The sequence below is a fragment of the Trichomycterus rosablanca genome, chromosome 4, assembly GCF_030014385.1.
Source record: "Trichomycterus rosablanca isolate fTriRos1 chromosome 4, fTriRos1.hap1, whole genome shotgun sequence".
In the NCBI taxonomy this organism is placed as follows: Eukaryota; Metazoa; Chordata; class Actinopteri; order Siluriformes; family Trichomycteridae; genus Trichomycterus; species Trichomycterus rosablanca.
This window is the reverse complement of record NC_085991.1, coordinates 53,749,828-53,765,552: the sequence shown is the minus strand read 5'-3', so window position 1 is coordinate 53,765,552 and position 15,725 is coordinate 53,749,828. Positions and strand designations below refer to the sequence as shown.

The 15,725-nt window shown below is 41.4% G+C and overlaps 1 protein-coding gene across 1 annotated transcript; it reads right to left on the bottom strand.

The window, feature by feature from the left end:
- Nucleotides 1-1,671: 1,671 nt before the first annotated feature.
- On the bottom strand, nt 1,672-13,228 carry LOC134311783 (zinc finger protein RFP-like). Its single transcript, XM_062993454.1, has 7 exons — nt 13,187-13,228; nt 11,936-12,519; nt 5,602-5,676; nt 5,262-5,495; nt 5,019-5,166; nt 2,976-3,002; nt 1,672-2,874 (listed from the first exon to the last, which is right to left on the bottom strand). Exons 2-7 carry the CDS (start codon nt 12,410-12,412, stop codon nt 2,324-2,326), a joined length of 1,512 nt encoding a protein of 503 aa, XP_062849524.1. The 5' UTR covers nt 12,413-12,519; nt 13,187-13,228; the 3' UTR covers nt 1,672-2,323.
- Between the last annotated feature and the right edge of the window lie 2,497 nt (nt 13,229-15,725).

The window sequence follows — 15,725 nt, the reverse complement described above, 5'->3', positions numbered from 1 at the left end:
AGGTAATAAACAGGAACTGCTTGAAGTCAACTACTACGGGATCTGTAAGGATCTGTAAAACCGTGAGCAACAGGATTTGTAGGTCACTTAATTGCAAGCAATGCATTCTTTGTTATGCCTTAATTAACATTTTCCTTTACACTCTCAATGCTGCGTATCAGAGATCTGAAGATCTCCATGCTGTCAGCTTTCTCCTCTTTATTTTTCTACCAGGAGAAACATCAAGTCTTTTTTGCAGTGATTACAAGGGCCAGGAGGATAGAAAAGGACTCCATTCATCCCAGTAATGGACTGTTTCTATTCGAGTCCTTAATGAAAACAGCATTCAGGACTAAATTTACACAACTTGCACATCTAATTTATATGTACAGTATCTCACAAAAGTGAGTACACCCCTCACATTTCCGCAAATATTTCATTATATATTTTCATGAGACAACACTATAGAAATGAAACTTGGATATAACTTATAGTAGTCAGTGTACAGCTTGTATAGCAGTGTAGATTTACTGTCTTCTGAAAATAACTCAACACACAGCCATTAATGTCTAAATAGCTGCAACATAAGTGAGTACACCCCACAGTGAACATGTCCAAATTGTGCCCAATTGTGTTGTTGTCCCTCCCTGGTGTCATGTGTCAAGGTTCCGGGTGTGAATGGGGAGCAGCTGGTAAATTTGGTGTTTTGAGTACAATACTCCCATACTAGCCATTGGATAGTCAACATGGCAGTCCTTTTCTCTGTTACAAGTGAATCCAACTCTATTCCGACCACCTTTCCAGACCAGTTTATCCAGCCGTGTTGCATCCCTCTTCTTAATGCTGCCTCCCCAGCACACCACACTATAAAAGAGAGTGCTAGCAACCACAGATTGATAAAACATCTGCAGGAGTGTCCTACCTATGCTGAAGGACCCCAGCCTTCTCAGGAAATAAAGCTGTCTTTGTGTCTTTTTGTATATATTGTCCGTGATTTCAGACCAGTCCAATATATTGTCCAGCTGCAAACAAAGGTACTTGTAGGTCCTTACTGACTCCACATTAGACTCCTCAACGGAGACCGGCTGCAAGGGATGCCCAGATCTATGAAAGTCCACCACCATCTCTTTAGTTTTCGATGAAATTAACTGTAGGTGGTTCAACCGGCACCAAGCAACAAAGTCATCCACCAGGTTCCTATACTCCTCCTGTCCATCCCATATGCACCCAATAATCACAGTGTCGTCAGAAAACTTTTGCATGTGGCAAGTCTCCGAGTTGTAATTAAAGTCTGATGTGTAAATTAAAGTCTTGCTGACCACACACACATCTTATGCTATGCAGCTCAGTCTGAAAAAAAAACACCTGGAGCAAATTACCAAGGTGCATGTGACTTGTCTCTTAAAAGGAACTGACATGTTAATCAATGCCCATGCCTAATCAAATTTGGGAAGGCAGAAGGAAAGAATTACAAAATGATTCTGTAACTGATTCCATAACAAAACCACAAGTTAAAATCCATTAATAAAGAACTGTTCTGTTACTGTACTGATACGACTCCCTCCCAGCTTCCAAATACATATAGTCGATGAACCGGCTGCTTCTAGGAGTGAATACATTTAAATATTTGGGCAAAACCAACATTCTGTGGTGGAACTTTTCCTGTCAGAAAGCAAACTCAGACACAAGAGATTCCTTTAAGCTGGATTTAAGTTTAATGAAAGCATTATTGTGGATTATTACATACAGCATAAAAGCACCACAGTAAGAACAACTCATTGATTTTACATAGGTCTTTTTATACCTCTATCACCCTCTCCATCACCAACCCCTCCTCCTCAATATCCTCCTCCTGCATAATATCCTATGCAGCCTTAATCACTAGTTACTAGGTTACTAGTTGGTTACTATGGATTTGTGAGATGGCTTACCATCATGATGCATGTGTGCTGATAGCTGCATGTTATAATGTCCCATGTGGTTGCTATAGCACTGCTAGGTGGTTTTAATATGCCACATGGTTCAAAGGCTGTTATAAGTATTCCATGCGGTTGCTATGGAGATCCAGTTAGTATGGTGCTGCTAGTTGGTTGTGATGGTATTTAATTGTTGTTATCAGTGTGATTCTAGAGGGTTGCTTTGGTATCATAGGTGGTTGATATGATGTCCCATGCTCTTAATTGGTGTTGAGAGTGTACTTATATCATGCTAACATGAGAGGGTGCACTAACTTTTGCACATAATTCGTTTTATAGAAATAAAATACAAAGAAGAGAAAGAAGAAGAAACAAGTAGAAGAATATAAATCAGACAGTGGTGTTGCACATTGCATTGCATTGACTAATTAAGGTTGAACTTGACTAACAGGGCAGATGATCAGTGGTGCTGAATTTTTACCTCCATCATTGTAACAGGGACAGAAGTACGGATAGAGTTTCTCAGTGAAAGACTGACCAGTGAAAGAGTAGATATGAGACTCATTCTCAACATCATAGAAGGAGACCAAACCCTCCTCATAATCCACAAACACCCCCACCTTCTGAGGAGCCTGTTTCAGTAAGAGAGGGACAGAGGGAGAATCCAGAGCCTGATATTCAGTTTCATTTCTCAGACACACAGACCAATATCCATCTTCAGAACTTGGTTTAATTTTTTCCTTCCTGTTACTGGACTCTCTGGTCACTCCTAAATCCCACTTAGACTTCCCTTTAACCTGAACCTCATAGTAAAATCTCCCTGAGGAGAATCCCTCCTTTCCCAGCACATAGGGACAGAGATAAAATCTCTCTGGATTATCAGGAAGATTCTGTCGTTTGTCTCCACATGTAACTTGTTTTCCATCATCAGACAGGATCAGGTAAGGATAAGCTGTATTAGGATCCAGAATCATGTCCACTGGGAGAAAGAGACACAATTTACACCCATTTTATCGTTACACAGTGTGTATTAATGAAGAAATCTAGATTTCATCATGTGATGAGTGAGAGCTCACAAACCTGCATATTGTTGAATTCTCTTCAGTTCTGGTTGGAATAAAATAAAGAACAAAATTATTTACTGCTAGAAATCATTTCTGTTAGAAACTGGATTATTTTAAAGTGATGATTATAAAGCACAATATGAAGCTGAACATGAACATTAACCAACACTCATAGGAACTTCAATAGTAGGACGGTCTACAGTACTGTGAAAAAGTATTTGCCCCTTAACAATCTCTTCTGCATATTTGTCACATTTATGTTTCAGATTATCAAACTACTTTTAATATAAAACAAAGACCCTGTTAGAGTCCGTCCCTTAGTTTCCCCGTTTTTCCCTGTGACTGGTTCTTTTACCCCGGTCCCTTTCTGTGAGTGTGTTGTTTAAGTGTGTGTGTATGGGTGTGTGCGTGCTTTCAGGGATCTATTGGTGGAGCGAGTTGACTTCAGATCACCAATCAGATCTCCCAGCCACTTTTACCTCTCACCTGATCCTCATTAACTCCTCTTTAAGCAGTGCATAAGGACACCGGCTTACTCTGCACTCCTTGCCAGCTCGTCTGTGCTACGTTGCTGGTATTGTGCTAAATGCTAATGCTAATGCTAGTGTTAGGCCTCCAAGCCATTTGCTTTCTGTCTGATTCATTGTTCTCATTGTTCTGCTGTTGCTTATTTCAGTTCCTGTCTCCTGCTTGCTCCCCAGTCCGGTTCACCCTGCGGTTCTTGGTACTTCATCCTCAGTTGTGTACATCATTACCATAACCTCACCAGCTCCAAACCTGTTCGGCCCACCTTAACTCAGTCGTTTCCGGGCTGTGTTTGATCACCCAGACCATGCAATGCAACCGCGTCCAGTCAGCTTCTCAGCCTGTGCCAGCTAAGCCCCTCCTAACTGCATGGGCTCGGGGGTGTCGGTGTGGCCGGGAACCTGAGCTATGAAGGCCGGGACCTCAGGTCGAGCGGGTCTTTACTGATAGACTTGGGGGCCGAGGACAATCTCATGGACACAGAGCAACCTCTCCGGGCCTGCAATTTGAACGGCAGGCTTATTGCTCAGGTTACACTTCACTCGCCCCCTGTCATCCTGGTCGTTTCCAGCAATCACCAGGAGATCTGGTCATTTTCATTTCTTTGACCCTGCTGACCTCCACCAAGACCCCTTTCTGTTGGTCCCCAGAGGCAGCCAAGGTCTTTGTTCGCCTCAAAAAACTGTTTACCTTGGCCCCAGTCCTTAATCAGTCTGACCCCAGCAAGCAGTTCATAGTGGAGGTTGATGCCTCGGACACAGGTGTCGGGGTGGTGCTTTTACAGCTCTCCAGCCCAGGAAACAAGCTTCATCCCTGTGCCTTCTTTTCTCGCCGTCTCACCCCTGCTGAGGCAAATTACGATGTGGGGAATCTTGGACTGCTGGCAGTCAAGCTTGCCCTGGAGGAGTGTAGACATTGCCCGGAGGGCGTGGAACAGCCCTTTGTTGTCTGAACAGATCATAAGAACTTGTCCTACATCCAGACAGCTAAGAGGCTGAATTCCCGGCCAGGTGTTCAAGATCCATGGAATACCCATGGATATTGTTTCTGACCAGGGTCCACAGTTCATCTCCCGGGACGGGCAAGTGTTTTATGAGGCAATGGGTGCCAATCTTAGCCTTACATCAAGCTAAAACTACCCAAGCATATGATAACAATAATGTTGTTGTTGTAAAGCATCCTTGAGCATGGATAAAGGTGCTATATAAGTATAACTTATTATTACTATTATTATTATTCAGCCCACTTTCCACATCTCCCAGATAAAACCAGTTCATTCCTCTTACCTGTGGTGGAACCATTAGTTATTAGGTTAAGGAGAGTGATTATTTTATCCAGCACAGTACATACACCATGCACCAAATGTGGTTTTCACCAGACTAGCTTTTCTTGCAACTCACAGTGCCACTGGTGTAAATAAAAAAAACTACAGTGTCATAAGCTCTTCCTTGGAGAGAAACTTGTATCTGGTAAATGTGAGTTAAGTAATTCCTCTGCCCAAACCTACAAGATCGTACAGATAATAATTACTTACCCATACAGACAACCTTCTTCATTTCCTCATCGATACATTCCTGAAGCTGAGACAGAGCTCTCCTCAAATTCCTCGGGTTCAGATGAGGCTGAATACTGACATCAGTCCAGTTGTTGGTGGGTGGAGGTCTGCACAGGGACGGGTAAATCTACAGTACAGCAGGAGAGAGGAGAAATCCCTCAGCATCACCAGTGCTGTCCTGTCATGTGCTGCATTACTATTATGAAACAGAGGGACTCTGACCTGTAGGAGGTGGAGATGATCCTCAGTGTTGAAGATCTGCTCCAGCTCAGTGTTTCTGCTCTTCAACTCAGTGATTTCCTGCTCCAGATCTTTAATGAACTCTTCAGCCTGACGCTCTGCTGCTCTCTGCTTCTCTTCCATCACCTTCAGCAGCTCAGCCTGGATTGAATCAATGCTGCGTATCAGAGCTCTGAAGATCTCCATGCTGTCAGCTTTCTCCTTCTCTGTGTTTGTCTACCAGGAGAAACATCAAATAATTTGTGGTGTTATTATAAATTAAAATTCTTCTCATGTATCTTTAAAGATGAGGACTTGTCAAGTAGAGAAAGGCTTTTCTTACTTTATTAAGTTCTAACAAATGTTTGATTTCTTTGATCTTCTTCAGTCGGTCCTGGATCAGATGATCCAGCTGAGTCTGTAAAATATACAAGTTGTGTTAACAGAAATGATTTGAATTCTACAGATGTGGAACTAATATAATTATATTCCATTCCCACTTAAAAAAGGACACCAAGTGATGTTTCAGGTTTTATTTTGTCCCGTTGTTCCTGAAAACATGTCTTAAGGTGTGCAAGGGTTTCCTTGCCACATTTTTTGTTGCAATATTCTACATATATTCTTAAATGGGGACAGGTTGGGACTGTGGGCAGGTCACTCCTGTACCCATACCCTCTTCTTTCATTGCCATGCCATTGTAAGCAGCTTAGGGTTTTGCATTGTCTTGTTGAAAAAAAAGTCCCTGAAAGCAGCTCTAAGATCTCAATGTACTTTTCTGCATAAATGCTGCCATCACAGAAGTGTAAATGACCTTTACCAAGGGCACTGACACCTCATACCATGACAGACCCTGGCACTGACACCTCATACCATGACAGACCCTGGCACTGACACCTCATACCATGACAGACCCTGGCACTGACACACCCCATACCATGACAGACCCTGTTACTGACACACCCCCATACCATGACAGACCCTGGCACTGACACCTCATACCATGACAGACCCTGGCACTGACACACCCCATACCATGACAGACCCTGGTACTGACACACCCCCATACCATGACAGACCCTGGCACTGAAATGCACCATACCATGACAGACCCTGGCACTGAAATGCACCATACCATGACAGACCCTGGCACTGAAATGCCCCATACCATGACAGACCCTGGCACTGAAATGCACCTTACCATGACAGACCCTGGCTTTTGGACTTGTTGCTGAAAACAGACTTGATGGTTCTTTTCGTCTTTGGTCTGAATCACACAGCGTCCATTTTTCCAAAAAAGGATCTGAAATATGGATTTATCTTGCAACAATACACTTTCCCAATGTGTGGTGGTACATCCCAGATACCTCCGAGCACAGAGAACTTAACACAGCTTCTGGACATGGTTAACATAAGGCTTCTTTATTGCACAGTAAAGTTTTAATGGCTTTTGTGAAAGTAACTGCATATTTTAAAACTTAACAAAAGTTTGCTCAAGTAATCGATGGCCCATGTGGTTATAAATATGTTGTTGTCTGATTTATGAAAATATATATATACAGTGTATCACAAAAGTGAGTACACCCCTCACATTTCTGCAGATATTTAAGTATATCTTTTCATGGGATAACACTGACAAAATGACACTTTGACACAATGAAAAGTAGTCTGTGTGCAGCTTATATAACAGTGTAAATTTATTCTTTCCTCAAAATAACTCAATATACAGCCATTAATGTCTAAACCACCGGCAACAAAAGTGAGTACACCCCTTAGTGAAAGTTCCTGAAGTGTCAATATTTTGTGTGACCACCATTATTTCCCAGAACTGCCTTAACTCTCCTGGGCATGGAGTTTACCAGAGCTTCACAGGTTGCCACTGGAATGCTTTTCCACTCCTCCATGACGACATCACGGAGCTGGCGGATATTCGAGACTTTGCGCTCCTCCACCTTCCGCTTGAGGATGCCCCAAAGATGTTCTATTGGGTTTAGGTCTGCAGACATGCTTGGCCAGTCCATCACCTTTACCCTCAGCCTCTTCAATAAAGCAGTGGTCATCTTAGAGGTGTGTTTGGGGTCATTATCATGCTGAAACACTGCCCTGCGACCCAGTTTCCGGAGGGAGGGGATCATGCTCTGCTTCAGTATTTCACAGTACATATTGGAGTTCATGTGTCCCTCAATGAAATGTAACTCCCCAACACCTGCTGCACTCATGCAGCCCCAGACCATGGCATTCCCACCACCATGCTTGACTGTAGGCATGACACACTTATCTTTGTACTCCTCACCTGATTGCCGCCACACATGCTTGAGACCATCTGAACCAAACAAATTAATCTTGGTCTCATCAGACCATAGGACATGGTTCCAGTAATCCATGTCCTTTGTTGACATGTCTTCAGCAAACTGTTTGCGGGCTTTCTTGTGTAGAGACTTCAGAAGATTCTTCCTTCTGGGGTGACAGCCATGCAGACCAATTTGATGTAGTGTGCGGCGTATGGTCTGAGCACTGACAGGCTGACCCCCCACCTTTTCAATCTCTGCAGCAATGCTGACAGCACTCCTGCGCCTATCTTTCAAAGACAGCAGTTGGATGTGACGCTGAGCACGTGCACTCAGCTTCTTTGGACGACCAACGCGAGGTCTGTTCTGAGCGGACCCTGCTCTTTTAAAACGCTGGATGATCTTGGCCACTGTGCTGCAGCTCAATTTCAGGGTGTTGGCAATCTTCTTGTAGCCTTGGCCATCTTCATGTAGCGCAACAATTCGTCTTTTAAGATCCTCAGAGAGTTCTTTGCCATGAGGTGCCATGTTGGAACTTTCAGTGACCAGTATGAGAGAGTGTGAGAGCTGTACTACTAAATTGAACACACCTGCTCCCTATGCACACCTGAGACCTAGTAACACTAACAAATCACATGACATTTTGGAGGGAAAATGACAAGCAGTGCTCAATTTGGACATTTAGGGGTGTAGTCTCTTAGGGGTGTACTCACTTTTGTTGCCGGTGGTTTAGACATTAATGGCTGTATATTGAGTTATTTTGAGGGAAGAATAAATTTACACTGTTATATAAGCTGCACACAGACTACTTTTCATTGTGTCAAAGTGTCATTTTGTCAGTGTTGTCCCATGAAAAGATATACTTAAATATCTGCAGAAATGTGAGGGGTGTACTCACTTTTGTGATACACTGTATATATATATAACATTTCCCTTTTTTGTGTCTTGGAAAAGTTTACCTGTGTATTATTTCATATTTATGCCCAAGTGAACCAGTAAGTATAAGAGGACCATCTAAAAGTTCTTTAAAACTGGAGAAAAAAAACCAAATAAAAATAAAAAATAGGTGCTCCAGTTACGAATTGTTAATAAGAATTTTTAAGAGAACTAATAAATGCAACATGTTGTTTTGATAAAACACACACACACACACACACACATATATATACAGTGAGGAAAAGAAGTATTTGATACACTGATGCAGATTTTGCAGAAGTTTTCCCACCTACAAAGAATGGAGAGGCCTGTAATTTTTATCGTAGGTACATTTCAACTGTGAGAGACAGAATCTAAAAAAATCCAGATAATCACATTGTATGATTTTTAAATAATTAATTTGCATTTTATTGCATAAAATAAGTATTTGATCACCTACCAACCAGCAAGAATTCTGGCTCTCACAGACCAGTTAGTTTTTCTTTAAGAAGCTCCTCCTATTCTGCACTCATTACCTGTATTTACTGCACCTGTTTGAACTCCTTACCTGTATAAAAGACACCTGTCCACACACTCAATCACACTCCAACCTCTTCACCATGACCAAGACCAAAGAGCTGTCTAAGGACACCAGGGACAAAATTGTAGACCTGCACAAGGCTGGGATGGGCTACAGGACAATAGCACGCAGCTTGGTCTGCTGCTCCATGCAAGATCTCACCTCGTGGGGTAAGGATGATCCTGAGAAAGGTCAGGAATCAGCCCAGAACCACACGGGAGGATGTGGTCAATGACCTGAAGAGAGCTGGGACCACAGTCTCAAAGATCACCGTTAGTAACACACTACGCCACCATGGATTAAAATCCTGCAGGGCACGCAAGGTCCCCCTGCTCATGCCAGCACATGTCCAGGCCCATTTGAAGTTCGCCAATGACCATCTGGATGATCCAGAGGAGGCATGGGAGAAGGTCATGTGGTCAGATGAGACCAAATTAGAGCTTTTTGGTATCAACTCCACTCGCCGTGTTTGGAGGAAGAAGGAGGATAAGTACAACCGTCCCAACCGTGAAGCATGGGGGTAGAAACCTCATACTTTGGGGGTGCTTTTCTGCAAAAGGGACAGGACGACTGCAGGGAGGGTGGATGGGGTCATGTACAGTGGGGTCAAAAAGTATTTAGTCAGCCACTGATTGTGCAGGTTCTCCTACTTAGAAAGATGAGAGAGGTCTGTAATTTTCATCATAGGTACACTACAACTATGAGAGACAAAATGAGAAAAAAAAATCCAGGAAATCACATTGTAGGATTTTTAAAGAATTTATTCGTAAATTATGGTGGAAAATAAGTATTTGGTCAATAACAAACAAGCAAGATTTCTGGCTCTCACAGACCTGTAACTTATTCTTTAAGAAGCTCTTCTGTCCTCCACTCGTTACCTGTATTAATGGCACCTGTTTGACCTCGTTATCTGTATAAAAGACACCTGTCCACAGCCTCAAACAGTCAGACTCCAAACTCAACCATGGCCAAGACCAAAGAGCTGTCGAAGGATACCAGGAAGAAAATTGTAGACCTGCACCAGGCTGGGAAGAGTGAATCTACAATAGGCAAGCAGGTTGGTGTGAATAAATCAACTGTGGGAGCAATTGTAAGAAAATTGAAGACATACAAGACCATTGATAATCTCCCTTGGGGTCAAGATCTCATCCCGTGGGGTCAAAATGATCATGAGAACGGTGAGCAAAAATCCCAGAACTACACGGAGGGACCTGATGAATGACCTGCAGAGAGCTGGGACCAAAGTAACAAAGGGACCATCAGTAACACACTACGCCAAGAGGGACTCAAATCCTGCAGTGCCAGGCGTGTCCCCCTGCTTAAGCCAGTACATGTCCAGGCCCGTCTGAAGTTTGCCAGAGAGCATATGGATGATCCAGAAAAGGATTGGGAGAATATCATGTGGTCAGATGAAACCAAAATGGAACTTTTTGGTAAAAACCCAACTCGTCGTGTTTGGAGGAAGAAGAAAAACCCAAGAACACCATACCTACTGTGAAGCATGGGGGTGGAAACATCATGCTTTGGGGCTGTTTTTCTGCAAAGGGGACAGGACGACTGATCCGTGTTAAGGGAAGAATGAACGGGGCCATGTATCATGAGATTTTAAACCAAAACCTACTTCCATCAGTGAGAGCATTGAAGATGGAACGTGGCTGGGTCTTCCAGCATGACAATGATCCCAAACACACCGCTCGGGCAATGAAGGAGTGGCTCCGTAAAAAGCATTTCAAGGTCCTGGAGTGGCCTAGCCAGTCTCCAAACCTCAACCCCATAGAAAATTTGTGGAGTCCGTGTTGCCCAGCGACAGCCCCAAAACATCACTGCTCTACAGGAGATCTGCATGGAGGAATGGGCCAAAATACCAGCTACAGTGTGTGCAAACCTGGTGAAGACTTACAGGAAACGTTTGACCTCTGTCATTGCCAACAAAGGTCATGTTACAAAGTATTGAGTTGAACTTTTGTTATTGACCAAATACTTATTTTCCACCATAATTTACAAATAAATTCTTTAAAAATCCTACAATGTGATTTCCTGGATTTTTTTTTTCTCATTTTGTCTCTCAAAGTTGAAGTGTAGCTATGATGAAAATTACAGACCTCTCTCATCTTTCTAAGTAGGAGAACCTGCACAATCAGTAACTGACTAAATACTTTTTGGCCCCACTGTATAGCGAGATTTTGGCCAACAGCCTCCTTCCCTCAGTAAGAGCATTAAAGATGGGTCGTGGCTGGGTCTTCCAGCATGACAATGACCCGAAACACAAAGCCAGGGCAACTAAGGAGTGGCTCCATGAGAAGCATTTCAAGGTCCTGGAGTGGCCTAGCCAGTCTCCAGACCTGAACCCAATAGAAAATCTTTGGAGGAAGCTGAAACTCAATGTTGCCCAGCGACAGCCCCGAAACCTGAAAGATCTGGAGAAGATCTGTATGGAGGAGTGGGCTAAAATCCCTGCTGCAGTGTGTGCCAACTTGGTCAAGAACTACAGGAAACGTCTGACCTCTGTAAAGGTTTCTGTACCAAATATTAACTTCTGTTTTTCCATTGTATCAAATACTTATTTCATGCAATAAAATGCAAATTAATTATTTAAAAATCATACATAATCATGTGATTATCTGGATTTTTTTTTAGATTCTGTCTCTCACAGTTGAAGTGTACCTACGATAAAAATTACAGGCCTCTCCATTCTTTGTAGGTGGGAAAAATTGCAAAATCAGTAGTGTATCAAATACTTATTTTCCTCACTGTATAATATTTATAGAACTACTATTATTATTAAATAGTAGTTATTTTTACTTCAAAACTAAATTAATCAATCACAAACATTTTCAGAAGCTTTTTAAATCCTCTTTACCAAATAATTCTGGAGCTCAATCTATAAGGTCTCTCACCTTCTTCTCTGCACTCTCCTCCTCTATAGGAACTGTGTTGTGGTTCTTGTGGTCTGTTTCAGTGCAGAACTGACACACACACGTCTGGTCGTCTCTACAGAACATCTCCAGAGGTCTCTCATGTTTCTGACAGATGTAATCCTCCAGGTTCTCCACAGGATCTATTAGTTTGTGTTTCCTGAATGAAGAAACTTTCTCATGAGGCTCCAGGTGAGTCTTGCAGTAAGAGGTCATACAGTTCAGGCAGGACTTCAGTGCTTCACGTTTCTTCTCGCTGCAGAAGTCACAGTACACCTGAGATTTGGTAGGTTCTCCTGCGGTGCTGCTTGATTTGACCTGAACTGGCTTCCTGAATTGAGCAGCCAGTCCAGAGATGAAGGTGTTAACATGTAGTTTAGGTCTTTTGGGAAAATCCATCTTACATACTGGACACTGGCAGTGTGAACTGGTGTCCCAGCACTCTTTGACACAGATCATGCAGAAGTTGTGTCCACATGAAGTCGTGACTGAAGATCAGCTCCAGTGCTCCATCTGTCTGGATGTGTACACTGATCCAGACAGGACACTGCTGGAGAAAGCCATGACTGATAGAGAAGATACAGAGACACCATAATGATTCATATACACAGAAAGAACCTCGCTTGCTTTAATGTAAATATTGACGTGGTTTTCACTATACTAGACGCCAATTAGTTTGTAGACAGTAGTTATTAATTACTGCATTTATTGTACAGCACAGAGAATATGAGAACACAAATTTATAGAAAAATAAAGAATAAAATACATCTGATTAAAGAATTAAACCCTGATTAAAATATTTACGTCTCAGTTCTGTAGAGCTTCTGTGGTACAAGTGTTTATAAACCACTGATTATAAAAATCAAGAAATCAACATTTTATCATCAACTTTACTGCGTCACATTTGTTATAAGATGTTTTATTTACAGTAAAGTCTTGCTGTTTTTCATTTGTATGAACATTTCCAGTCAAAATACTCCACTATCCCAAATTGAGTCCACTTCCCTTACAATGTGCACTATATAAAACAATTCCCTGTAATTCTAGTGCACTTGATGTTAAATCGAGTTACATATGAGACACGACCGCAGATCGTTTCTATACGCTGTGTTTTCTCATTCTACCAACATAAAGAAAACAAACTGTGGAACTTCCCCAAAACTTGGTTATAGCACTGCTCCACTTTACCTCCCCTGCTGCACTTTTTACCTTTTTACCCCCTTTATTATTTACCTGCAGTGATTGTAGCTGCTTGAAGGCTGTAGAAGCTTCAGACTGGAGACTTTAAGCTGCTGAAAGAAAATAAGTTTCGTTTCACCTCTGTGACGTCATGAGGACACGCCCACTGTTTGTACCGCATTTACACATTTTAACCACCAGGTGGCAGAAATTTACCGAAACACATACAGTGCTGTGATAAAGTAATTGCCCCCTCACTGCTCTCTGTTATTGTACATGTGTAGTGATGTGAGTGACTCTAAGATAAAGAGCAGTTAGATGTGTTAGTGTTTTCAGTGAGAGAGAAACTCCAGATATGATGCAGGAAACTAAAATTATATTTAAAACTTACAAACAGTTTATAGTTCACAAATAGCAGGTTTTAGTCTAGCTTAGTTTAGTAAATACAGGAGAATTAGTTCATAAAATGTGTTTGTGTTTATGTGTGAGTGATCCAAAGGAGAAACAGAAAGAAATGTACACATTAGTATAGCAGTACTGATACAGTATGTGAATGTTACACAGATACTGCACATTTAGGGTGAACATTATTGGAGTGAATATACTTACGTATATTTAGGCCACACCTACAATCTGAGAATTATCAGATTAATAGTGTCCATGTTAATGCAGTACAGAAGATTTAAAATAAACCAGCAATTAAGGAATGTTTTATAATATGCATTTTATATAAAATATACACAGATGCATTACACAAGTCATGCAATAATAGAAAAATAATGATCAAATGGATGGCAAATAATAATTTAATTTTCAGTGCAAAATCATCACCGAATACATAAAAAAAATATTTAAAAAAATAAAACTCAGTCTAATACTAGCATATTTTCCATATACCCCCCTTCATCTTCTCTCCCAGTCTTGTCATTTTCAATTTCCTACTGTAACTCCGCTTCCGCTTACAATATCTCTGGTCAAGGAGAGCTGTGAAACATCACACACCCCCTACGACACGTGTGAGTCATGTCAAAGAGGATGCTAGTGTTGCTTGATACAGACTAACATATCGTCACCTTCCTAAAATAATGGCCTAAGTCATTTTTGGACCAAAATGATATTTTTGCCTAAATCACCTCCTCACCATGCTGTCCACCTCTGGTAAAATCGCCTATGTCCTTAGTTTAACAGATCATGTGATTCTACCCCTGTAATAAAATGGCCTATGTCAAGAGTGTGACTTGGGCAATTTTATTTTGCCTAAGTCAAAAGACAATATGACTTAGGCAATTTTAGACGCTTTTCAAAATGGCAGCTGCTCTACACAGAAGAAAACTCTACCCAGCCCATGAAGTTATTTCCATGATTCAGGACTCATTCTCTATTGGTAAGTAATGACATTTCCTATAAGACTAATAATACTATAAATATTGCATAGATATATATCTTTTTATTCAGTCTCTTTAGCCAGTATTTTAGTAAGTAAACTAGCTAAATCCATGAAGCTAGCATTTAGCAAAGAATAGAAAGTCTCCAGAATCTGTGGCTGGGACAAGTGATAGACTTTTCTGTTAAAACTTTCTTTTCTTTATTTCATAAATAGTAATAATTTTTCAACCCACGTTAAATTTTATAAATCTTGAACATAGTATTAGTAATTCTTAATAAAAAATTACTAAAGTAATTTGAGCAGTATTGCAGTACACTTTGTTTTACAGCTTGCAAGCATGTTCTTGATATAGCTTAACATCAAATTATTATTTTTATTTATTTATTTATTTTCCTAGGAGAATTACTCGACACTAATTATGTCTCTTCCATGGAAGATGACAATGGGACTGTCATGGAAGGCATGAGACAGCATGTACCAGGCCATGAGTCTGTTTCTGATAAAGCAGAAAATACCTTAAAGACTCCTATTGATATTGTTAAGAATGCCAAGCAGACAAATCCACATCACGAAGAGGACATATCTGATGATGACGACGTCATCCGGGATCCAGATTATACCCCATCCTGTGCTGAGGCCTCTTTGCCTGAACATGAAGACAGACTAACCATGGTGGCAACTTCTCTAGAACAGGAGAATGTTAATTTAAATTCAGCCAAAAGGAAAAGAAATAAACGGCTTAGTCTGGGAACATGGAAGCAAAATGAATCCAAGAAGAAACGCCTCAAAGGCATGTCTTACAAGAGCAAAGGTGGCAAAGAAATAAGTGCCAAGACTTTGCGTCCTCCTTGCACCTCAAAATTCTGTCAGCGAGTCTCAACTCGAGACTGCCAAGCCATTACAGAAGAGCAGCGGCAGTACATATTCCAGAGGTTTTGGACAATGAAAACCTGGGAAGAACGTCGATTATATGTTACAACAATGGTCACAAAGGTTAACACAAAGCAAAAGAAAGTTGCTGAGGGATCCAGACGCAGTTCTTCATTGTCCTACCAACTAAAGATTCAAAATGGAAGGAGTATTAAAGTGTGTAAGGCATTGTTTTCCTCTACACTTGGTCTCCCTGAAAGAACCATTACACACTGGCTAAGCAAAGACTCCATCATACATGACGAACAAGCAGCAGCACCACCATCTAAATCTGGA

What these genes read in the sequence shown, in the direction of transcription:
- LOC134311783 (XM_062993454.1), bottom strand. Translation starts at nt 12,412, where the DNA reads ATGATCTGTGTCAAAGAGTGCTGGGACACCAGTTCACACTGCCAGTGT. An exon ending in GAAGAAGGTTGTCTGTATGG is followed by an intron (nt 3,003 to 5,018) that starts GTAAGTAATTAT and finishes TATTCCAACCAG; the next exon opens with AACTGAAGAGAATTCAACAA. An exon ending in GAGAATTCAACAATATGCAG is followed by an intron (nt 2,875 to 2,975) that starts GTTTGTGAGCTC and finishes TCTTTCTCCCAG; the next exon opens with TGGACATGATTCTGGATCCT.